Source organism: Rhipicephalus microplus, chromosome X, assembly GCF_043290135.1.
Source record: "Rhipicephalus microplus isolate Deutch F79 chromosome X, USDA_Rmic, whole genome shotgun sequence".
Classification (NCBI taxonomy): domain Eukaryota; kingdom Metazoa; phylum Arthropoda; class Arachnida; order Ixodida; family Ixodidae; genus Rhipicephalus; species Rhipicephalus microplus.
Genome location: NC_134710.1, coordinates 155911670 through 155937427, shown reverse-complemented (window position 1 = coordinate 155937427; position 25758 = coordinate 155911670). Strand labels below are relative to the sequence as shown.

Genomic DNA, 25758 nt, shown 5'->3' with positions numbered 1-25758 from the left:
GCTTCTAAGGGCTCTCGAAAACCATGAAGTCACGTGTGTTGGTGAATTTCTCAAGTTACACAGTCTAAAACACTGAAAAAGTGCCTCACCTAACTCTAGCCAGAGCTTAAAAATATGCCGTCACAATCTGTGATGACGTGATCAACTGCATCTTGCTGACTATTCATAGAGGAAGTCCCACACTTTCTGTTTCATTGATCGATTTGGTATAATTGACTAACCAATTTTTGAAGATCTGAAGCGGGGCAAAACATTTCAGTATACCTAACTAAGCAATAAAGTGGCACTCATAAATTAGTCTGACTTATTTCATGCAATAGTCAGCAGCATGCATTTTGTCGCGTTTTCACTGCGCGCGTGGTCATATATATAACTGCCTATAGTTAGCTTGGACACCCTAAATAAAAAAAACTAGATATTATTTAAGGGCACAGAAAGTTGCCTCCATGCGCAGGTTGAATGAAGGGGATGTGCGAGAACGGTGTTGCAAATTGAGAAAATGAATAGCGACAAGAAACAAACTTTCCAAAAAAAAAAACAACTATGAACCATCTCCCCGAAGGGAACCCGGGTGCTAAGAAGCAGCGGTGCACAAGGCGTTGACCTGGTTGAAACGGGCGTCGATGCGGGTGCGGGAAGAACGTATGAAGCGAAACTTGGTGTAGCGTTTACTTGAATAAATGTTTGTTTGAAACGAAAAGACACGGGAGGCGGGACGCGTTGAAGACGCTTGCGCTTGGCTTTTTTGGCTTAAGTCTCGTCTGGTGTTACATGTGCGCCGTCTGTATTCTCGAACGTGATCAGTGTTGTTGACTCGCACCTCGTCGGTGTCGCTGGTGTTCCACTGCCGACGCTTGCCTTCGGCTTTCTGGCTCGCGCCTCGTCTGTATGGACGTCGCCATTCGTGAACGCGAAAGGCGACGTCAACACCGACGTCCGCACTGCTCCTCTCGCCACACCACTCCAACACTTGCGGCGAGGGGAGCGGTGCGGACGCGGCGACAGCGTTACACAGGCTAGTAAAAGAGCTGCTTCGTATCTAAAAATTGAATGGCTTGCAGTGCCTTTCTCAGGATTTCACTGAGGGTCTTAATTTAGGTAATTTCACCGTGAGATATATTGTTAACACAACATATGACTGACTTTATACTTCACCATCCCTCCATATGCCATCCCTCGTACATATTTCTGGTCTGCGTAAATCATCATCTGATGCACGGCTTTATCTCCATCCGAATACGAGAAGCTCTACGAGAATAATATATTTCTGGATAGTAGCGGATTCTCATTAGTAACGACAACAGGAAAAAAATTCTAATACTAAACGATTGCGGTAAGCTTAGGAATAATTCTTCTTTACAAGTTTCCCGTGTATATGCGATACATTGTTAAAAGCAATGTAGACTTAAAGAGAGCCACTACTTTCCCAAATAAAGTGAGACTGGCGTGAGATGTTCTTACTTTGTACTGATCTGATATCCCAGAAGAAAAGTTCGTGCGCCAACTTTTGATTCTAGAACGTTCTGTGAAAGTAACGTCGTTCAGTTACTACGGACTTCTAGAGGCAAAAGATATATTTCGTAAGGGTGTATGAGATCCACAATTTTTTTTACCGACGAAAAAACTTTCCTGATTTGTACTGAAAGTTCACAGCCTGAAAGTAAATTTCGAATCTTATGCTCAAGCAAATAACACACATGCTTGCTGCCTCACGAACCAACTTTGCACGTTAAAGAACCCCAGGTAGTCAAAATTTTCGGAGCCCTCCACTACGGCGTCTCTCATAATCATATGGTGGTTTTAGGACGTTAAACTCCCCATATCATTCAATCACAAACCAATTTTGGCAATCATGCACGCCTATTTGTGTGAAGACCTTAAGCAAAATATTTGAATCACAACTGAACCTTGATATAAATAGGCAATATGAATGCCGTAATGCGAATTCGCCGGATGAATAGTGGTATGTGTATTTCTGAACAAGAAAATGAAAACGTAAACTGATGTGCTTTTTTGTTGCCTCGTTTCGCTCCATCTTACATGGAGGCGTTATGCCATGGGCACGTGTCGAGCACCCGATTTCATTACCTACAGCACCGGAATTCATCATTTCGGCTTCCATTGTGAGCCTCATGCACACAATATCGGGAGTAGAGATTTATTTTTGTTGATCGGGATAGGAACGATTTCGAAGATACTAGCGAATATAAATGTCAAGTTCAGCCCATGCGCTCCGGCGTAAAGCATTCTTCACCCCCGATGCACGCGCCCCAGAGCGCAATGTGTTTGCCGAATACCTATAATTTTAATTTGAAAGTTAGTCCCGGGCAAAGCATGCACAGTTATCTCGTTTTTCGAAATTCCGAGAAATGACTCATGTTTATCTGTTATAGAAGTTCCTGAGAGAGGGGGTGTTTTTGACGCACTCTTGGAATGTGATTGTAAAGGGTTTCCCATGTTAGTTTAGTGCGAGCACGCCGTTCCCATCCGGTCTCTACATGAGACTGGAAAGGCAGGTAAATAAAAAAAAATAACCACACATTTTCAAAAGCTAACAGATATCATGATTATGGGTTTTGGGGGGAAAAGCGTTTCTGCTTTAACAAGCACCAAAATATATGAACTTCTACTACAGACTGTTTTAAATGACATTCATGAACATTACTGTCAGCATGCATGTTTAGAGCAAAGGACAAATGCTAATTTCAACATTCTTACGCTATACTCTCGTGCCAAATCGCATAGGTGGGCTGTTTCCTTACCCCAGCTATACTTTGGCGGCACCATCGGTGCCTGTTCCTGCGATATAATTCATGTAAGTATAACAAGCGACTGAATGCAAGCTCTGAAAATTGCATAACCTGTCGGCCTTGGCTGCTGACCTGAAGGTCGAGGGTTCGAATTCGGCCACAGTGGTCACATTTCGATGGAGGCGAAACGGTAGAAGCCCGTGAGCTGTGGGATGTCAGCTCACGATAAAGAAAACCACATGGTCAAATTTCCGAAGCCCTCCACTACGGCGTCTCTCAATGATATCGTTCTATTGGAATGAAACACCCCACATATCATTATATTATTATGAGAAGTGCATATTCTATAGGTTTAGTTTCATTTCTGCCTCTTAATATCAACACGATGTCGCATGTTCAGTTATCCATGTTTTGTTCTTCAATAATGCGCATTACTGCATACCGGCCAAATTATGTTACTTCTGGGTAAACTGGTGTGCGAAAATGCAGACAAACTACAACAGAAAAGAAGAGACAGGCACAAGCGCAAAGTTTCAACTGAATTTACTTTTTCGTCATCCTTCATATATATAGTCACATATAACTAATTCAAGTGGTCACAAGGTCAGAACCAAACATCTTGGAGCAGGCCGCGCAAAAAATCCTGCTTATATCACATAATAATATCGGCGTATCACTAAGACAAGTTTTACCTCTTGCAGCGATATAAAAGGCTCCCATTAGTTCCCGGGCTGTGGTATCTGCACTTCGAGCCAAAATCCTAATCTCTGACTGAGAAATTCGGTGAGCCCTTGCAAGCTTTTCAGTGCGTGGGCAAATGCGTGATCCCGTTATTTCTAAGTGAAAGCTCATGTTTCCTTGCACGGTCTTTCACAAAACGCCCCGTATGACCTACGTAACATTTTCCACAATACAGCAATATTTCGTAGGCGATGCCAGTCGCAAATTTTGCATACACAAACGCGTGTTTCTTTCCGCAAACACTGGATCTCTTCTCGCCAGAGCAGATTCTGGGACAAAGCCCAGCCAGCTTACGTGAGCTGGAAAACACAATCTGCACAACGTGCCTACTCGCTATCTTTTTCAGGTTGTGGAAATGCGATGCATATAATGAAAGCCTTTTATATCGCTGCCTTAGGTAACACTTGTGTTAGTGATACGTTAGTATTATTATTTTATAGTGAGCGTGATTTTTTGTGCGGCCTGCTGTAAGATGTTTGGTTCTGAACTTGTGACCACTTAAATTTGTTGTTTGTGACTATATGTATGAAGCATGACGAAAAAGTAAATTCAGTTGAAAGTTTGCATTTGTCCCCGTCTCTTCTTTTCTGTTGTCGTTTGTCTGCGATTTTGCACACCAGTTTACCAAGAATTATGAACTAACTCGTCCAGCTACAAGTTTTACTGAATTAACGTTACACCTACCATTTTCTGAGTCGTCACTAGTTGCTCCGAAACGTGCCCTACGCGATAATTAATCAGTTTAAGAAGTAGCGATGTGCCCACTCGGCATTCTTAAGGAAGTATGCGCTCACTTACGCAGTTGCAAACTTTCCTGCTTATGCTGCCGCTGCTGATGATGAAGGTCATGATTATCAGTGATGCCTGAGTGCTTTGTAATGGGTGGCATTTTTACCCACCACTCGTTACGCAAATCGTATGATATGACTTAACGCCACGCAATACTACACCTGCTTTCGGGACTGGTCGCTCTACATTGCACCTGTATGTATAGCATTTTTTCCGAAGCAGTTTCAAGCACTTACTCTGATGTGAAAAAACATGCAATTGGGATAAATTCCAGCTCAGAACCCAGCTTTCAATTCTTCGCCTCCATTTATGTTTTTCGCTCACAAGAACTGCCACTGGTGCCGACGTCGGTACCGGAATTTTTCAGGGCTCTTCAACCGTTTGGAGTCTTAAACCTTCACCCACGCACCTTCTGTCCTTGCCGGTGTGAAACCAATGAAACCAAAACTGAAGTAATCCCTCGTACAGTGGGAATTGATGATGTGGGAACCACTAATAGGGAAGGTTGATATGTCACTTGCAAGGTTGATATGTCACTGGAGCGCGGGCGCACGCTATAGCTCACTGTAAAAAAAATTACTCCAAGGTTGGAATAAAACGCTTGTCCTCTAGCGTCCCATAAATTGGAGCAATTTTTGCTCCGGACATCCGGAGCAAAAATTTTCGGGAGTATTTTAACAAATGTTTCCCTCTGGCCGACCGGCGCAATTGCGTGGCGTCACAGGGGTACTTTTTAATGACATTTTTCTCCGGCTGGCTGCAGTGATTGCGTGGCACTATCGGAGCACTTTTCGCGGGTTTTTCACTCCCGCTATCCGAAGCTTTTGTGTGGTACCTCCGGAGTATTTTGCGAATGTACTTACTTCGCCCGGACATAATTTCAGTGAGGTGGATCAGTACTTTCTGAAGTGTTTGCTCCGCTGTTTATTTATTGTATGCTGATCGTCTCACGCATTGTATAGATGAAGGAAGTCCACATTCTCATGCAATCATTGCAGAGTTACTTAGTATTCTTTTGCATAGAGCTCTAGCAGATGAAATTCAAGAAAACACTTGAGTTTTAATTCTTTGATTTATTCAAAATAAGCTGCCGTTTCGAGATGATTACCGAGCATTTTGAAAAAGGAGACAAGAACAAACATACAAAAAGCCACCAAAACGAAAACACAATAAGACAGATCCCGCGAAATCAACAGCACTCAAGTTTAAGCGCAGGGCTTCAAAGTGAAGCACATAATGCTGTAAAACGATGCACGACAAACGAAGAATGCCGGCCACCGAGAACAATTCTTCACAATCACCGAAGGACCATCCATCAGATCTATGGACGACGGCTTGAGCTGATTGCTTCTGGCACAATTTCTCAGAAAAATGATTATGCATAACAACTGCAAATCATGCGGGAGGCACGGAAATTGAGAACACTGAAGCCACGGACAATTAATAAACCCTATATATTCTGCAAGTATACGAGAAGAAACAGCTGACCACACACATACACACAAAGGACAGGATGAGCATTCAATATCACGAAGCACATCCGATGTAATCCAGTGTGAGACAGCCGCAACATGATAGAAACACACATCCCTGACGCGAAAAACTTCAAATCTGGCCACCAGTGTTTTCTATATATTTTTGAATCGGTAGCTTTACCTTTAAGCAAACATTCAAAAGCAATTTTGGACTAAAATAATCTTACTTTGGTACTCTCGTATACGGCATCAGGAATGCCCCGCCCGATGATTTTCCAATTTTATCAAATAATAATTCGGATATAAAAGTCACATTTCAGTGCGTGCTCATCTTCATACTTCTAGCAAAGTGGGCCTTTACACTTTGCATGGTTGGTTGCGGCCTGTTTTTAAGTACAGGCTAGCTTCGTCTTCTTTGGAAAATAATTTTCGAGATAAGTTGGTGTTGTTTTTTTTAGTTGCACGGCCTGCTCTGTTTTGATACTTGTCGTTGCGAACATTTTTCAAAGTAGTTATTGTATGAGCATGTATTTCACAACTAACAGCTTCAGGCACAAAATAAAGAAAAGTCCACTACAACGTAACAAATTAATTAGGCAATAATAAACACAAACCTTACGCCGCCTAAGCCAATTGTATTCTCACAGAAATAAGGGAAGACAGACCAGTTTACTTAAATTAAAGGTCCGTGCAAACGTCCTGAGGCCACAGAAGGTGATGCACGTGGAAGGGTCACGACGTGCCAGTGCCTCCTTTACCTCCTCCTTGAAAAAAATTTTCTTTTCTCCTCTTCTGCTCACAGGCCAGTGTCGTTGAATTTACAGGTCAAAACAATGTCTCAGCATTGTTCGCACTCCCGTCTTCCACCAAAAGAAAAAAAAACTGCAATCACAGCCACAGCCATGACAGCACGACTGAAAAAAAAATGCAGCGGCAAGGATAGTAATCTCTACCATCATGAACACAGAAAATACGGCTAGTTTTTCAAAACATTGTCTTCTTCTTTCTCTCTTTTTTTCATTACAATGTCCCCTCTGTCTTAGAACGTTGAGCCGGGCTGTCATATGGGTTAACTTTACTAAACCCTTCCCTCTTCACTAAAACGTCGAGCGCCGCACGACTAGCTCTGCCAAGTAACTCCTCTTTTTCTTTTTTTTTGCATTCCTCGTCTCTACTATTGTTAGTTTGTTTCGCCCCTCTTTTTCTTTTTTTGAAAGCACCATGTCCCGCGAAGAGTTCAGTATATTTCTATATTAATATACCAAATACCACACATCCCACCCAAATAACTTTTTCACACGTATGAGTGCGTGTATGCGTTCTAAAAGTCTGTACTGAACACATTTCCTTACCTCAATTTGCTACATTTATGAAAAATTAACACTTATTTCAGTTATTCAAGTTGTATTAGTTCCGCTTACATATTCTATCGAAATTCTTTTTACGCAGTGGTAGACCTCGACCTGGCGTTTATTGGTATGGAAAGCAGACAAATGTTACCGTTTGTGTGTACTGACAAGGCCAAAAAAATGTTTTAACCAGTTAGGTTTATCTATAACAATTATGAACCTTTGATGGAATCACCTAAATCTATGGTATTAGCAATTGTTGTATATACAATCAGCGCTCCAAATATTACACTGACTTGATTCAATTTACCGAGGACGAGTACAAGAAAGTGAGCAACCAAAAGCGCTTGTGGTGTTTACTTTTTTACGCTACATTTACGTCATAATGAATCAGTACCAACTCACTCAACTCTCCGTTTTGCTTTACCAAAGTTGTGTTAAAAAAAAACATGTAGTTCAAACAACGCATTATCGGAATTCCGTTGATTTTTTACTGACATCTCGTAAAATTAGCCTAGTATTGATCACATGTTTGGTATATCAACCCAACATTATCCAATCTTAGCACTACCTAACAAGAATAACACAGGTAATTCTGAATCACAATTTTTTCGCTGCACCAGCTAACACCGGGTCGCCCAACACTCGCGAGATCACAATGTGTCGTTCGCTGCTAGCAACCATCGCACTATTACCGTTCGCACAACTCCCTTCTTCGTTGCTGCTTGTTGCTTGTGGTATCCAGAAGGTGCTGAGAACAATTTCCTTTTCTCCAACGCGGCCGAACGCTTCGCACAATCCTCACTGCACCGGCTTGGTCTGCGCCATGTTGGTTTGTAGGGAACGGCCTCCCAGTGGTGAGGCTGCCTACTCACTCCTCAAATAGCCAATGAATGCCGCTCAACGATGAGCCGGAGCAATTGGGAACATTTACCGGGGCAAAAGCGATGTGCCCGAGCATTTTCGAAGCAACCAAGCCAGCATAATCAGGGGATCGGACCCGTTTTCCTCCGGTTTCCTTCGTCCGGCGTCCACCGGAGGAAAATGATGGAAAACGAATGTTATTGCTCTGGTACAATCCGGTTTCAGTGAGGCCACCGGAGCGGAGCAGGCGTATCATTTCCTGATTGCTCCCAGCTGGGTATATTATTGTTTACAGTGTAGATGCTAGGTCTCGAGGTAGAGGCGAACGAAGTCAGAATAGAACAGCCAGCGCGTAGCAGAGGTACTGTCTCTGTGTCACTTCCATTACAACGGCACAGTCGTCATAAACAGGGTCACCTGTGCTTCAGCATCTTCGGCGTTGTGGACCCGTCACTCCAAAAAGGCCGTCCACCATTTCTAGGCCATGACATCGACATGCTTGCTTCAGCAGGAAGCCTAGTTCAGGAACGGCGTCCAGGACTCCTTGGTACCCGCTTAGCTGCCAGCGAATCTTTTTTTTTTTGAAATCCTCCGAGCGAAAACGCTCGGAGGATTTCAAGCTGGACGGTTGTGCCCTCGCGATCTCCGACTTCAGCGTAGCTCCCGCCGACTGGTTCGCCCTCCGCGGTCTCCTGACGCCGTGCAGCTCTCGCATTGTGGCACCCCGCCCTTGGACTGCTTCGACCGGATCCCCACTTTCCTATCTCCTTCTTTTTTCCTCTCGTTGGCTGTCTTCTTCTCCGTCTATTTTCCTTCTATTCTTTTTATCCCTCCTTCTTTTTCCCTATATCTTTTATTCCCCATATCCCATTCCTCTGCTGGCCTTTTGAGGTATCCTCGTAAGGAGAGACAGTTACGGGTCGGCACCTTTCTTTTCTTTTCTTCTGATATAACCACTTATATTAGCTGCCGGCGCCACAAGCAGCATCTGGGGAAGACGTACAGACCTCCTTGGCGGCTCGATAGTATTATATCGACGCTTCCAATCAACCACGCTTTCGTGATCACCGACATCATCGTGCGCATTGCAGCGGAAACAGCATATTCTTCGAACACCGCGAGTGGTTCCCAAGGCGGCTCGTCCGAGGATGCTGAATAGATCATCCGCGATGCCGCATGTTTATGCCAGCGACTGAATAGCTTGGCGCATTCGAGCTGCGGGATCTCAACCGCCGCTGCGAGTACCGTGGATTCCATATCCTCCGCGGCCATCACTAATGGCTCGTCGAGCTCCTAGCCCGTCCTACCCACGGACATCGTGCGAGCGACGTCCTTGCTTGCTCAGGAGCTGGACCGTTATGCCTTGCAAACTACCGGATCGTTGTACTCCAAGTTACCATTAGTGATTGCATCGGAACTACCAGAGTTACGAAGATTCCAGAACAATGGCGTTCAGTGGGTCGCAACAGTAAACGCTCTCGGCAGCCACTATGCCTGGCCGAGCCACGGAAGATGGTTCGTGGCCATTGATAGCCCTCGTGATGCTGCCAAAGCCTGGTGCAACTATGAAGGAGGAGGTGGAGGAAAGTTTAAGCGGAAAGACAGGGAGGTTAGCCAGTTCTTAAACCAGCTGGCTACCCTGTGCTGGGGAAAGGGGTGAGGGGAATAAAAGATGATAAAAAGAAATGTTGCGAAGAGAGATAGAGAGAAGTTACAAAAAATGCGACAGAGGAATGGCAACATCAAAGAGTATAAGACACTAAAGTCTGTCTCTGAGGCCAGTTGTCCACAAAAAGCGCAGCAAAGCTTTCAATGCCTTCTGGGCTGAGAATGGGCTTGGCCAATGACCCAAAATCTTTTGTTCCGACATAGACCTATCATCCAGTCTATCCAGAGCTGCAGTCAGTTCATGTCTTGGCACGTTGAAATGGTTGCACTCACATAGAAGGTGCGCGATGGTTTCTTCGCAGCTGCAGTAAGTGCACGTAGAAGAGCTGGCCATTCCAATAAGATAGGAGTATGCTTTCGTGAAGGCCACTCTATAAAAGTGTGAAACAACAATCGTGGCCTGAATGGGGAGCCACTTTGAGTTATGTATTTCGCCTGCTTTTTCATGACTTCGATCCAGACTCTGCCACGGATCAGGGTGTTGCAACACAGTACCTCGACGGTGAAGTTCGGGCGCCCACGAGCCTGCTCTGCCTGGGGGATCAAGCTTATCAGACAGAATTCCCCTTTCGTACAACTGTGCCCTGTAGCTGCTCAACGAACAGCTTCGCAGATCACCCTGTGGCAGTCATCGACACTAGCCATCAGGCATACTCCTCCATACGAGTGACAGCTTTCCCCTCGATACATGTTACAGCACCAGCGTTCACACAGGCCAAGATCGTCCAGCCGCAGCAGCGGGTCAGTCTACTTACAAGCTGACCAGCGCTGGAGTGCCTGGATGCGTCGGTTTACTCCGTAGCAATGACACCTCCCTTCAATCCAGCTGGATACGAGGCACTCGCCACCACTCCCGGTTCGGTGCACATTTCGGAGCTACATCGATTGCGGTCATCAATGCAGTCATTGGCCGAGCGTGCTGACGCTTATCACTTGCAGAGGTCTGTCTATTTAAGAGATTTCGAAGGGGCAGTCACGCCTGAGGATATTATCACAGAAGACCTGCTGGTACAACACATGGTTTCACCTGATTATAAGGGTTCTGACCCAGATCACTTGACCACATATCACACTTTGTCACAAGCCACCAGCAGTACAACTTCGGCAATTCGACAAGGTAACAACCTATCTCACAAGCCAATACGTGAACGTTGCCCTGCGATGCCACCAATATCAAATTTGCAGACTTGTAGCCCCTAAACGCACAAAGAACGATGAAGAAGTATCCGCTCAGTGTGTGCCCCTTACTTCACACGTGATGACATTCATTCACAGCATAGATGAGACCTGCACCAACTACCCTGACACAGTCGCTCACCAGAATGTTTCACAGCACAACAGGGCAAGTCCTGGCATACGCAAAAACGACGACCTTGGCTTAGTCAAGGCCACCCGCCAGAGACGACTTCCGCAGCTCTTCCTGCGATGTCGCAGCGTGGCTGAGACCAGCGGCCACAACGAGGCAGCCAAGCTCGGCCGCCTGAGTCTTCAGCGCTTCAACAAGACACTTCATGGCCTACCAAACAACAACCAATCAAGTACAGTCACTGTCGCCCTCCAGAGACAATCCGCAGCTCGTCATGCTACGTCGCAGTCATGGCCCAGTGTAAGGATTACAGCGTCACTGGGGCGTGGGCGCACGCTAAATGCTAGACTGCGAGGTAGAGTAGAACGAAGTCAGAATAAAACAGCAAGCCCGTAGCAAGGGTACTGTCTGTGTTACTTTTTTACACTCCTTAACATCAGCACAGCACTACGAAGCGGGCGTTAATTATGCCATACATGACTTCCCTGTGATGATTATTAGGTTTCGACGTGTCATTTATCTTCGTCGTCTATTCCCGTCACGTGATGCCAAATTTCGTATATGTGGAGCTAGCGAAACGGCCGCGAGCCATTATTTAATGTTTTACATGACATGCACGTCATGATTATTATGTTTGGGCGTGTCATTTACCTTCGTCGTCTACTCACGTCACATGATACCGAGTTTCGTATATGTCGACTTACCAAAAGGGCCGTGAGCGCGCTATGAGCGTGGCATGTCGTCATGTTTTACATGACACGCATATTGTGAATATCTTGTTTGGACGTGTAATTTATCTTCTTCGTCCGTTCGCGTCACGTAATACCAAATTTGGTATATGTGAAGATAGCGAAACGGCCGTGAGTGCATCATCAGCGTGGTGTGTAGTTGTGTTGTTACATGACACGCATCTCATGATTATCATGTTTGCACCAGTCACCCAGTTTCCTCATCCATCCACATCCCGTAATACGAAATTTGGTATATGTGAAGCCAGCGAAATGGCCGCGAGCGAATAATGAGTGTGGCAAGTAGTTATGTTGTTTCACGACACGCATGTCACGATTGTCATGTTTGGACGAGTAATTTACCTTCGTCGGCCGTTCGCGTCACGTAATACCAAATTTTTTTGGTATATGTCAAGCAAGTGAAACGGCCGTGAGCACATCATGCGCGTGCCATGTAGTCATGTTGTTACATGACATGCATGTCATGATTTCAACGTTGGGGTCTGTCGAGTGTGTTCGCCATGCAGACATGAATACCATACGATTTTTGCAACATGTCATGTGAACGCAACCACCGCAAGAACATCAAGAACATGAAATGCAAATAATAACATACATCACATACATGTCATGATTTTCATGTTACCACTAATCACTTATGCTCGTCATACCGTCATGTTATTCAATACCAATTTTGGTATCGATACCATTATCAAAACGGCAAGGAGAGCTAAAGTCGTAAACGGCATAGATAGATAGATAGATAGATAGATAGATAGATAGATAGATAGATAGATAGATAGATAGATAGATAGATAGATAGATAGATAGATAGATAGATAGATAGATAGATAGATAAATAGATAGATAGATGGATGGATGGATGGATGGATGGATAGATAGATAGATAGATAGATAGATAGATAGATAGATAGATAGATAGATAGATAGATAGATAGATAGATAGATAGATAGATAGATAGATAGATAGATAGATAGATAGATAGATACGCTCAAAGTGAGTCAAAGTTCGCTAAAGAATTCTTTGCATTTACAAATGTTTTTTTTAAATATTTAGAGAGGATTCATAATGCAATGGAAAGAAGCCTACGCGAATCAACCACGAAACAATTTGTCTAGCAGTGTCTGACCACGAGCCGCTGTGGTTGTGTTGAGTTGGCGGTAATGGCCCGACAACAGGGCCGCAAAGTGCTAAAACGTGAGGGAAAGTACTCATGTCTCTGTTACATGAGACGAGTTTAAAAAAAAAGCTGTGTTACATATGCTTGTACAAATCTGCATGAACATTCTGAAGATATAATAAAATTGATATTCGTATGTTATTATAAACCTTTTCCCAAACATCATCGAACATTAAAACGAAGATGTGTGAGAAATGGGGCTAACTCTTCATCACGAATAACGGCAAAAAAAGCAAAATGGTTGGTGAACGGCTCTATTTGAGTGTTCAGCCGTCAAGCATAACTGAGAGCGTATACGTAGAGATTGAAAGCTTTCAAGGTTCCGACGTAATCATCACATAGTGAGTGGTGGCCGAAATATCACAACGTTTCCATAAAACGCGATTCCACTCCCCTCCGGTAGTGTTCGTTCAGCCTCGAAAGCAGGAAGTTGCTTGTTTATTATCGTCAGTCTGATATAAATAGTTTGTTATCTATACGTACTGCGCAAAGAGTCGGCCCTATACATAAATGAAATATCGTGCAACCGTTTCAAGCCTGTTGTTTTTCGTACAGACAGTGTCACAGAGGTTTTAAATTATAAAGAAATGTTGTGTATGCCCATATTCATGCTAATATTGATTACAGGTTATTTCTACATGTCAATTTTTATCTTGGTTTCAGTATTTGAGGCCGAATTCCTAGCAACTATATTAGCGCTGCGATGCCTCAGCTCATATATCTCAAGGTTACCATAAACAATAAATAAGTTATCATTATGTTCTTTACTCTAACTAAATAGTGAAGGTCATATTTTTTGTGTCTTCAGTTTTTCGGCGCCTGATTGTATAAAATAAATTAGACTAATCTGAAGGCAAGTTCATATGGGATCGTTTATGAGTAATATTACAGGTAGTTTGGAGAGAGCAGGCCTCAGTCGCCTAATTTTTTAGGTATTTCTTGCGTCAGCGTACATAGCGAAAACTCGATTGAGATTGCATGCAATAATAACACACTTCTGAGTTTGGCAATAATTAGTTCTGTGCTGCCTCGGTGCCTTCTATTCTTGCAAGCCCCGATTGTCTTTCATAATGAAAAAACTGCAGAAACTTCAACTCGTTTAAGATGTCGTACACCTTCCTTAATCTTTAAGCAGCACAGTGCTGTTCCGATAGGCCTCTTTGTTGGGCCATTTTCTCGGTATTATGAGACAATAGACTAGTTAATTTCGGGGGTTTTCGTGCCAGTACCACCATATACCAGACATGCCGTAATGGGTGGCTTCCAAGCAATTTGTACTGTATAAGGTTATTTTGCGTGCACCTAACATCTACGCATTTTTTTTTTTCGCGCCGCAGTCGCCGGAACTTGAACACAAGTCCAGGAGTGTAGCAGTAGTTGACCTTACCTGCTCAACTAGCATGGTCGGTTTAAACAATGGGTTGGTTTAAATTAGGCGTATATGAAGAAAGATTGTTGTACCTCTTCTTATTCTGTCGCCGCTCTGAACATGCAAGAAACCCTTTAAAACAAAACTTCAGACAAATTGAAGTATTTTTTTTCAACTTGTCTTTTTAATTTTACTTTTTTTCAGTTTCTTTGGTCACTGCAGGAGGCAGCTGTACTGAGCTACTGTATATGTGTCACTCTTAGATACAAATTTTGTTTTGGTTAACTTGTAGCCATAGGTGGGCAGAAAAATATGAGCTCACTCAGACTCACCCTAAATTCTATTTTACTGCAAGTTTTTATGTGAGAGAAGACTTATGATTAACGTAAGCTGCAAAATAAAGCGCATAACAATGGCGAACAATAGCACATCCGAGCGTGCTACTTGTGTTTTATGCTTTCAATTAGTGTACTTCTTTCCCTAAGAACGTTTTCTTTTGTAAAACTAAACCGCGTTTATTACTCCCATCACACATGTTGGTCAGAACTCTACAAGGAGTAGAAGCTTTCTTCACTCGAAAACAGACAAATGCATATATAAAAGTGTGCATTGTCATGTCTCAGGGTAGTGATCTGTGTGCTATATTAGAATATTCGCGTAGCCAGGGGTCGTGGGTGGGTGTTGAAGAGGTTTTATTCTTAGTGAAATATTACGATTTCACACGTGCGTGTAATATATACGCTCCCACATACCGACGCACGCATGGACATCCATGCAGTACTGTTAAACCTCCTTTTCCTCCCCCCCCCCCCAAAAAAAAACTGGCTAAGGTTTTTTGTTAGAACAAACATATGTATCGAACAGCCAGAAGTTACGCTCAGCTTGGGCTGCCCGCGTAGTTTGCTGCTGATCGACCAGTATAGACAGACGTCGTCCACCCTCTACGGTATGTTGCTGGACAGGATTTTTTTCGGGGAGAGTGGGGAGGAGGGGGCAAGGTCTAATAATTAGATAGAAAGTCTTTTCATAGTAAAGAGAAAAAAAGTTGCCGGGAAACATGACTGACTAGAAAATTTCGAGGAGGGGGGCCATCCCCTCTCCTTCCTTTGCCTACGTGCTTGGTGTGTTCTTAGTCCCAAAAATTACTTTATTCGTGGGTGAAGGTCGCATCCAATAAACCAAGTAGTTCCGCGGTATATCTAAAGGTCATAATTGAACGCTTGTGGAAATAACCAACAGGGTTCAATCCGCGTAGCAGAACGGCATCCGCGTTTTTCATGATTGCCGCACAGGTACCTTTAACTATTGCTAAATGAAAGCTTTCGGAACCAGTTCATCAGAGTGACCAACATTAACATCTACGTCAATGCTTGGTACATGCCGTGCGCAGGTTGCCGCCGCTTCGTTATTCCTGGCGATGGCCACGGCTGTGGGCTGGTACCACCGCCACATGCAAGACGCAGCGCAGAGCCGCAGTTTCGCCTCCACCCAGGAGTGCATCGAGGCGCGAATCAAGCTTGAGTACGAGAAAGAGCAGCAGGTAAGGCACTGTGTTCCTCATTTCTCGTGGGTGAGAGAGTGTCACTAGAGGGGCGGCCGTTGATATATTCCATGAAAAATAACAATAAACAGGATGGGGTGTGGTGGCGACAAGCCTGGAGGCATCGCTAATAAGTGGTTTACAAACTGGGTGCGGAGTGCAGGCCAAAAGTTTTGTTTTCAGCTTGCATACTGCTTAGTTCACGTCCTCCACTACGTTTTTCTTTGTTTTTTCCCAGTTATTCAAGGCATATAATGAAGTGCGGCGCAAAAGTACCACGAGCGGATCTTCTCGAGGATTAATCACCCCCTAAATGTAGACCACGAAGCGAGAGCAGAAGCTAGGGAATACATTTTTCTCTCGCATACATTTCTTTTATCAGGATTTCGCTCTCAGTATAGATATTCGCTCACGTGAGCTGTGAAACCAGAAGGAGTATTCGCAGTTATAACAATATTTGCCACTGCGGCTTTCCAGGTTTCGTCAAACGAAGCTCACCACTGCGACATTCCATCCCGCTGGCGCATTTTGCTCAAGCATACACGCAATTTTGTGGTTAAAGGAGGGTTGATAGTATCATATATTTTGTCTGCCTATTTCACCTTTTAACGCTGACCGAAGAATACACTTGCAGGAATACACTTATATGATACCATCGAACAATATTTTTGGCTAGGCAGGTACTCATGGACTGAAATAAGACGCTCAGAGCGGGGGCCGTCAGTACATGTACGCCACTCGTGGGTTCTCGTGGAACCAAGTTGTTGCATTGGGGTATATAAAAGGAGAGGGAGAGCTTCTACGGAGTAGTATTGCAGCTTGCGGTCACCGACGGGTCGGCCTGAAGTGCACCTTGTGCACACTGCCATTGTGGCGATAGCCGATATAGCCTCACAGGAAGTTTGCTGCACAGAATGGCCGCAGGATCGGCTTCATGTTGTGGGTGAACAAACAAATATACTAAGACACTCTTTCAATGTTGTGCGAAGACAGGACTGCGATCTTTTCTTCTTTTGTCGTCACAAAAACACGCAACCAGTTATCTATGCATTGTGTAGATGTTTATCATGCCTGTGAACGCACACAGGGCACAGTCTCTTAGCTGAATCACACAGTAAAACTTTTTACACCCAAAATGGTGTAAAAAGGGTGCTTTTACAAGAAAGCGCCCTTTGCAACACCCTTTAACACCCATAAATGGTCGATTGAAAAAAAATCACCCATTTGTTTGGGTGCTTGCCTCGATAGCACCCTAAAATAGGCTCTAAGGGTGCTTTTGTGCATGAGAAGGGTGTAGGTGACGATTCATCAGATGAAATATGCAGCATAAGAAGAACACATAATTATAATATTTGGGATTTTACGTCTCAAAAACCTCGATGTGATTATGAGGGTCGTCGTAGTGTAAAGCTCTAGAGATTTTGACCATTTGGTGTTCTTTAATGGACACTGATATCGCACAGTGCACAGGATTCTACCTTTTCGCCTCCATCTGAATTCGACTGCCACAGCCGGCATCGAACCCGCGACTTTCGGATTGGAGGCCGAGCAGCGTAGCTACTGCACGAATATGTGGACCTTGCGTTAAATGACGGCCTAGACTTAGAATGTGTGTAGGTGCTCTCCGAATACAGCAGAATGCCAGCAGAAGCAAATCGCGTTTCATCTATAATGGCAATTAACTGCAATCCACGTTACGAAAGCTCACCTTAGCGTTGGTTATAAGCTACATGTTTCCTGTGGATTATATACAAGAACATAATGTTCGCCCGAGTATGGGTGTGTGTGCGTGAGCCTGCGCATGTGTTCGCGTGTAAGCGCGATTGTGTGTACACCCGTGCATGTGCGCGTGTATGTGCGAGTCCGTGCTTGTGTTAAGCGTGCCTGTACACATGTGTCAGCCCATGCATGCATGCGTTTACGGCCGCGTGTGTGTGTTGCCGTATGTGTGTATACGTGTATGTGTGTGCGCCTGTGAATAAGTATGCGTGTGTATCAGCCCGTGCGCCCTCAAATTTCGTGTGTGTGTGCGGGGGGGGGGGGGGCACTGCTTCTTAGTGTTTAAGGTCCCACACCTGTTCAGACTGGGAGTCTATATGGGAGGTGGCTTAAGAAATGGTGGTGGTCAACGCACTGTACACGGACTATTCAGTACATGGAAAACAGCTGCACATTTTCGTACCTCATCATTGCTTACGAACTTGCTGTGGTAGCTGATTAGGTCCGCTGAGGCGCTTCTACGCTCGAAAACGTGGATTATGACCAATTCACACGGAAAGCTGTCACTGCACTTATGCACAACCATCGTTTATATTAACAACGTTTAACAAGAACGTGCCCTGCCTTTGCTTATGTGCTTAGCTAGCTCATTGGGCAACCATATGGAATTATGTGCTGATCATGTGGTCAGCAAAAAGTTTGTTATAACAACATCGGCACGTTTTATGGTGCGTGACAAGCCTTCTAAACATCCGCGACTGTGGATTAATTTGTTCCAGCTTCGACTACGCATTCAGTGTTTGCGGCACCATACGCGGAATTGCCAGACACAGACAATGCGAAAAAAAATTCTTCTGGAAAAAGGTGTAGCGATGCTCTCCCGCTAATGCCACCGAGGACGAAATAATTATTGTTTCTGGCCATTCCATGGTGCACTTTGTTTTCCGCAAGTTTTGCTTCACTATTTTTCGCCCACTGCAATCGCTTTCCGTCAAAATACTCAAAGAACCCGAGGCTGGTAAATAACCTGCGTCGCTGTGCGACTGGCTGGAAGGAGAGATGCCATTTACAAGGAGTCATTCCGCGTCGAACGGCCGTCCCCCGTATGCGCCATAGCGTTTTCCTTTCGGCGCCGTCTTGGCGGGTTCCCGCTCCTCCCCCCCCCCGCTTACCCCGGCCAGCGTTGCTCCCACAACGGCGGCGTAGATAAGCGAATAGTTGCGTCACCGAACACCTGCGTCGACAGCTGCGGCGCCGCCGTCAGTGCCTCCTCCTTCTCTCTCTCAACAATGTCGTTGCCCTCTCTGTCTCATTCGTCTTTCAAATGCGTTGCGTGGGTCTGGGGTCTTGGTCGCTGTGTGTGTTCTAGCGAACAGGCGCATATTCAATGGTGGTCACGTATGACACCGTGTTTGAAGTGACGCTCGGATTAAGGAATATTCATGGAGTGGCGGACACGGACAACGTGGGCCTGTTAACGGTGAGTGTACTGTTTTCGTAGGTAGTAATCATACAGCGCTAGCTGGGCGCCTGCAGCAGCTCTGCCGAAGTAGGCTGCCAGCCATTTACAACAGCATGCGTTCGCGGGCCTGTTGCAGATGCCCGATTAAACGTGTGACTTAACGAGTTCACACTGCTATGCGCGATGTTGTGTAAGTGCCTGCATCACTCATACAGTGAGTGATGTGATCACTTAACAAGGGCGGGATTAGTTGCTGATCGCACATTGTCTCTACACTGCACAAAGTGATTGATATTGTTTTAAGATGTGCTTTGGGCTACATCGTAATAACATTTCTATTTATAATCAAATGTGCAACGTGCTTCTGTAGGTGTAAGCGTAAAAAAAAAGAAAAAAAATTATGTACAGAGGCGCACTGTACGAAATGGCTTTTTTTGGCTTAAAGACGGTATAGTTGGAGGTGCTGATATGCCGCGATGCTCCCAGCACGTGCGCCTCGGTTTTTTAAGCTATTTAGGACAAGTGTTACCAGCAACAGGGAAAGATCTAGCAGACTTCCAAAGGCACGTTGTTGTGGCCATCGCCGTGCGTTGTTTTCCCTCGTTCCTGTTTGCTGTTTTCGTGCTTTGCCTTCATCTGCGATAACGTTCGGCGTTATAACAGAATCGAGAGAGTATACGTGACTGTGGGAGCTATGTGCGGTAACTCTAGCATAAGCCATGGCTGCTGCAACGTAGACGGCTTCCTCGCGCGTTGGTGTCGTTCGAGCGCTTCTACTTGCTTGATTGTGTTTAACTGAGTATTTAGGCACGGGTTACGTTTGTAAATTCCGTGGTGAATAATCGCTAATAGCGTGCCCCTGATTCCCATCAGTGGATGGGCTTGGTTGTCGAAATATGCCAGACGCTTTTTCTGAAAGCAAGCTTTGAAAAAAATTTTTTAAAGAAATACTTTCATACGTGCTAGGCAGTGCCTATAGTGGGCCCGCAACTATATAAAAAATGGACGAGCTATCACATCTTTTATCAAATTACAATGAATTAAGATGATTGAATTATAGATGACGAATGTCTGTGCTAGATAAGGTGCACAAAACACATGTTCGCAGCCCTACATCTAGAAAGCAGGCGAATAGGAAGCACAGCGTCAAATTTGGATTAGATTCCATTGATGGAGCGTCTTGTGAGGGTAGAAAGAACGAGAAAATTGTTCATTTTTGATGCCCTTATAGAGGCAGTTAGAATTGCACTGATTGGTGACTTGTAACAATTCCTCAGATTGTTAGAGGCGTGATTAAAGTCAGTAAATCTTTTACTTTTTTTTGCAGACCTCTTCGCTACTGCCACGACCAAGATCGTTTGTTCTCATGTAAAAGAGAAAGCAGAAATGTCTTCACTGATTGTACATGAAGAGGTAAGTTTCTTGTGCGTTTTCATTATTGCTACATGTTCTGAACGTTGTACTATAAGAATTTTTTTTTCACACTGGCTCACTACTTTAGAAGGTATTTGATTCTTAGGTGAGTTCAGGCTTTCGTAAGTGCCATTTTAGAGCTGTAGTCTTACACTTCACCTCATTTCGGAAATTTGCTGTATGCTGGAAAACTCTTATCTTTATCATATGAAATTATTGGAATGTATGGGTTGTATGCTTCGAGTTCAGTGTAATGTCAATTACCCGCCATTTCGAAGGATACACACTACACATTCTTTATATATGGTGCTGCCAGAACAGCACGAACATCCTTTTATGAGAAGTCATATTTGCTCTTATTACAGGATGAGAGGGTTCCGCTGACGTCCTGCGTCCCGGCCCCAGCCTAGAGCAAGCCTTCTTCCGGAACCTCCACATGGATAACCGAAAAATCTTCCGTGTCAGTAATGACGAAGAAGGAGTGACAGCACTGATGAGTTGATTTTTTTTATTTTCAACATTGTCTACGACCGCAAGGCCTTTAACAACCAGCGTGATTGAGCAGCTTTTTCTCGGCGTGAGTTTGGAGTTTATCAAAGATGTTGTTCAGGCAGTACGACGCTGAAAATTTTAGTGTCACAATGCCTGAACAACTTTTTCTAGTGTGGTCATGTTAGATGAAAAAATATTGTTATTTGTGTAAGTTATTTTGCTTAAATATAGCTGGACCATTCCATGCCAAACGTCCCAGCCACTTTGGCGACCATCTGAATTGTATTTGAAAAAAAAAGTGCTGACTTACTGCGTTGAAAACAGTGAACTACTAAAATATTTCAGCGAGAAAAAAAGTTTTGTTCATGTGGCTGGCCTATAACTTCCTGGCATAATGCCGTCTGTGTGCTGTTTGTGGAAAATTTTGTTTTCAAACTACCGCTTATTTTTTTAAAGCAAATTCGGTCTACCTGTTAAGTAAATGTGCTTCTGTGAGGTGTTTGAAGCTCAATAATAATAGTGCAATTTTTTTGCAACATTCGCTTCCAAGAATAAAGCTAAAATGTGTTGTGTTTGCATTTTGATTGCAATATTGCACTTTGTATGAATATCTGAGCAGTGAATACTTACTCCACAGAAGGTATATTTTTAGAAAAAAATATTTTTATACCTCTCAAGCTGCTGAAATATACGAGAAAATATCACGAATTTCACAAAATCGTGACTTTTGTCCGTATTGAGATGCAATTTGCTGCTCCATGTTGTGATACAATGAAAACTCATCATTATACCTAAACTGTAAGAAAATGAAATTCTTTTTGTAATAAAAATCTTATCGCAAAAAGGACAGGAAAGAGCGCTGTCAACTGAATTTTATTAAAGGTGCTACGAGCGTTTTTATACTGAGCACAAGACCAGGGCTCATCTGCAACAACACATGTGTGACCATGACAAAATAATTTTAACCGAGAAAAGAATACTCTTTTTCAGAAAAGATAAGTGAAGGTGTACTGATGCATTGATCCTTGGCCTCCCTGATAAAATGTTCTAAAATCTCTAATTTTTATGCTTGCTTTTTTTCAAAAACCGTGTTTTATGAAACTTTGGACTACACTTACATTCTTTACGGTGTCCGGCCATGAGACTACTATAGCCCTTCTTAACATTTAAAGCATGCTGTCTTGCTTGGTCATTGAAGCATTGCCCAGTTTGTCCTATGTTTACTTTTCCACGTGTTAGCGGTATCTCATACACATTAGATTGGCATTCAATAAACCTATTCTAGTGATGAATGGTGCAAGATTGACTATTCCTGTTGCTGTAAGTACATGCGCTTTTGAAAGCTTGCAAGGGGTGGAAAACAACAATGTCATATCTGGTGGCTCTTTTCCTAAAATTGTGAGACACTTTATGTAGGTAGTACCGTGTGACATGCAAAGGTGATTGGTCATTCTCTTTTTCTTTTGGTCCTGTTTCCTTTAACTTTACTTTCTGTAGGAGGGTTTCGCAAACAAGTGTGATGATGCTGTTGGGGTATTGGCTGCTGGTGCTATCAGCCCAGGAGTGCTAGGAATGTTCTGCCTTTTGATAGTGGGCATTCAAAATTAGTAGAAAGAGGAATTGATACCACAAGTATTCAGACCACCCTTCAGAAGTCATATTAGCACAAGGGTGAGGTCAGGCTTAAAAACCAGATTAAAAGACTAAAAGATGCTGGGTATCCCAACAGAATCATAACACCCGTTCGCAAAACCCTCCTGCAGAAAGTAAAGTTAAAGAAGACAGGACCAACAAAAAGCAATGACCAAAAAATTTGCATGTTATACCACAACACGTGTCTCACAATTAAAAAAATTGCCAGCAGATATGATATTAGCGTGTTGTTTTCCACCCCTTGCAAGCTTTCAAAAGTGTGTGTACTAAACAGCAACAGGAATAGTCAATCTTGCCCCATTCGTCACGAGAATAGGTTTACTAAATACCAATTTATTGTTTGTAGTATTTTTTATCAGGTGAACCAATGATCAGTGCATCACTACATGTTCACTTATCTTTTCCGAGAGGGAGTATTCTTTTCACAGTTAAGATTATTTTGTAGTGCTCACACGTGTCCCCGCGCATGAACACGGAGCTTGTACTCCGTATAAAAGCGCTCGTAGCACATTCATTAAATTCAGTTGACAGTCGGTGCTCTTTCCTGTCCTTTCTGTCTCTTCCTAAAGTTGTCGCGCTGTGACTAGCACACAACCACGATGAACCAACTCTCCCAAATTAAGCTCTTGTTACGTAACACGTAGACCGAGTTTCCTACGGAAAGAAGGAGCGGTGCTTTTAAAATGAAATTTTTCACATACAACACCTAGACGGCATTCCAGGAAGTTCAGAAGGCAGCCACGTGACCAAATATTTTTCCTTTCCTAAATATTCCAGAAGTTCCCTATTTTCAATGCAGCAAGAGTTTTTCGAATACATTTGAGATGGTTGCCAAAATGGCAGGGACATTTCGCATAAAGTGACCCAGCTGTGTCATTAGCCATATTTATGCATTACCTATTTTGTTTTTTGTGTGTCCTGACTCAGTTTTGTGTTCGTTTTTAGCTTATTGTGTTTCTGATCATTGTATTGGTTTCTTAAGTATTCGCTAAAGTTATATGTGCGAAAACCCGTATATGTTTGCATGTACATCATTTCTCATAACCAATTGTTATACATCCAAAAATACAAAGCTTAAACCACTGTGATTATATACATTTGAAAACACTATCCATATATATTTTTGTGGGCATCACTTCTTGGGAACGATTATGTACATGAAGGCGTGTATAGTGAAATCATGGTGATTGTATATATTTGAAAGAATCATAAGTATATATTTGCCTGTATTTCATTCCTATTAACCGATTGTGTACATGAAGGAGTATTAAACTGGAAACCACTGGGATTGTAGATACTTGAAAGAATTATAGAAATATATTATAGTGTATTTCATTTGTAGTATCTATGCACTTGAAGCAGTATACTAAACTGAAACCAGTGTAATTGTATGTTGCAAAGAATTGTCAATAAAGTGAAACTGAAAAAATATAAGAAACATTTGAGGTGTTGCATGTGTAGTGAACGTATACGTCAACGTATATCTGGTGAAAAAGTTGTGTGGCAGAAGAAAAGTTTGTTTTATTTGCCTATTAAATAAACGCAAAGCAAGGGCAGCAAGGCTTCATTTTCTGTAACGTGCATTACGCATATACTGTGAAGTATATATAGATCCAGCACAAGTGCATACACAATTGTACGCGTTTATATTTTTGCCCACACGCAATGAATGGAGCTCGACAGGGGGCGCACCATCGATAATCAGAACCACTTTCTTCAAGTAGTGTGTAATCATTGCATGCTGATATCTATTAGTGCAGTCTAAAAAAATACTGCCACCCCTGCCATGGGCACTCAACAACCTTGTGCACCCTTCTGGCACCCTCCTCAGAGGGTGCTAAAAAAGTGATGGACATCGAAGGCACCCTTCCTTAAGGGTGTTTTTGTAACACCCTACAGTTTTTTACATGTACACCCTATTCTAAGGGTGCATGGTAAAGCACCCTTTTTGGAAGGTGCTGAATTAACACCCTTAGGGTGTTGTCCACTGGACAAGCTCATTTACATGTAAAATTTTTTACTGTGCACGTGTGTTACTCGCACAGCATGCGTGCGTCATCGCCAAAGCGCATAGAATGAGTCGTCTGCTTGCGCCGCAATTAAAGTGGTGCAAACCGGCGAGCCAGTTCAGTCGGCGTGCGAAAACGCGCGTATTTTCCTGCGCCCCGCTGGCAGTGTTCACATTGTACGCTACGGGTGGCCGACTCGTTGGTGATAGGAAGCAGCAATACTTCACCGTAGATGTTTTCTTCCTCATCATTATACGCGAAAATGCGTGTGACGCCTTGGTTTCATGAGCACCCACAAGTGTACGTGTACCGGCGGCCACAGGCTTCAAGAGTCCTATTTCAATACGTGAGTATGGGCCTCACTGCATATATTAGAGCGTAGTCATAGAGCGTCGCACATCGCTGTAGAAAGCGCGAAATATCATGCAACAGGATAAAACATGAAAGCAATTGTGTAAAGCGAAGCGAACCAAGTACATGTTGTTCCTAGTACGTTTTAGGAGCCAATGCTGATTTTTGTGAAAACAAATAATCATAACTATCTTTGTAACTCAAAAAGTACTCACCTATTTATCAAAATGTCACTCAGGCATGTGTGCGCATGTTGAAATTACATCTTTCTGTGCTAATTTTCACAAAGTAGTATTTGTGGGCTTATTTTTTGTTGATAAAAAAAGAGCGATAAATATGAAAATATAACATGTAACAGTGCTCCCACCGCAAATGAAAGCAGCACTCTCAAATAAGCTTACTGCTAGCTACCGTTTTGCATCTTGTCCCTTGCTAGAGACACCGTTCTGTACACCAGCAAGGATGTAGGTTGGGCACCAACAATCTGCCTCACAATTTTGCAGCGGCCCCGCCGCGGTGGTCTAGTGGCTAAGGTACTCGGCTGCTGACCCGCAGGTTGCGTGATCGAATCCCGGCTGCGGCGGCTGCATTTCCGATGGAGGCGAAAATGTTGTAGGCCCGTGTGCTCACATTTGGGTGCACGTTAAAGAACCCCGGGTGGTCAAAATTTCTGGAGCCCTCCACTACGGCGTCCCTCATAATCTTATGGTGATTTCGGGACGTTAAACCCCACATATCAATCAAATCAATCAATTTTGCAGCTATTCCTTCCACTCAATTGTACGCCAATATCTTTAACCGTATCTCACGGCTGTGCACAAAGTAATCCATAGCAGTCAACTTACCTACAAATTGGATGTTTTGCTTTGTGCGTGTTG

General features: G+C 43.6%; 1 protein-coding gene across 1 annotated transcript in view; it reads left to right on the top strand.

The window, feature by feature from the left end:
• The window catches only part of LOC142775123 (uncharacterized), a 789190-nt gene that overhangs the window by 430873 nt on the left and 332559 nt on the right, over positions 1-25758 (top strand). Inside the window, exon 10 of the mRNA XM_075876470.1 lies at positions 15632-15781. Within this exon, the coding sequence (XP_075732585.1) occupies positions 15632-15781 (150 nt within the window). The remainder of the gene's footprint in view (positions 1-15631; positions 15782-25758) is intronic.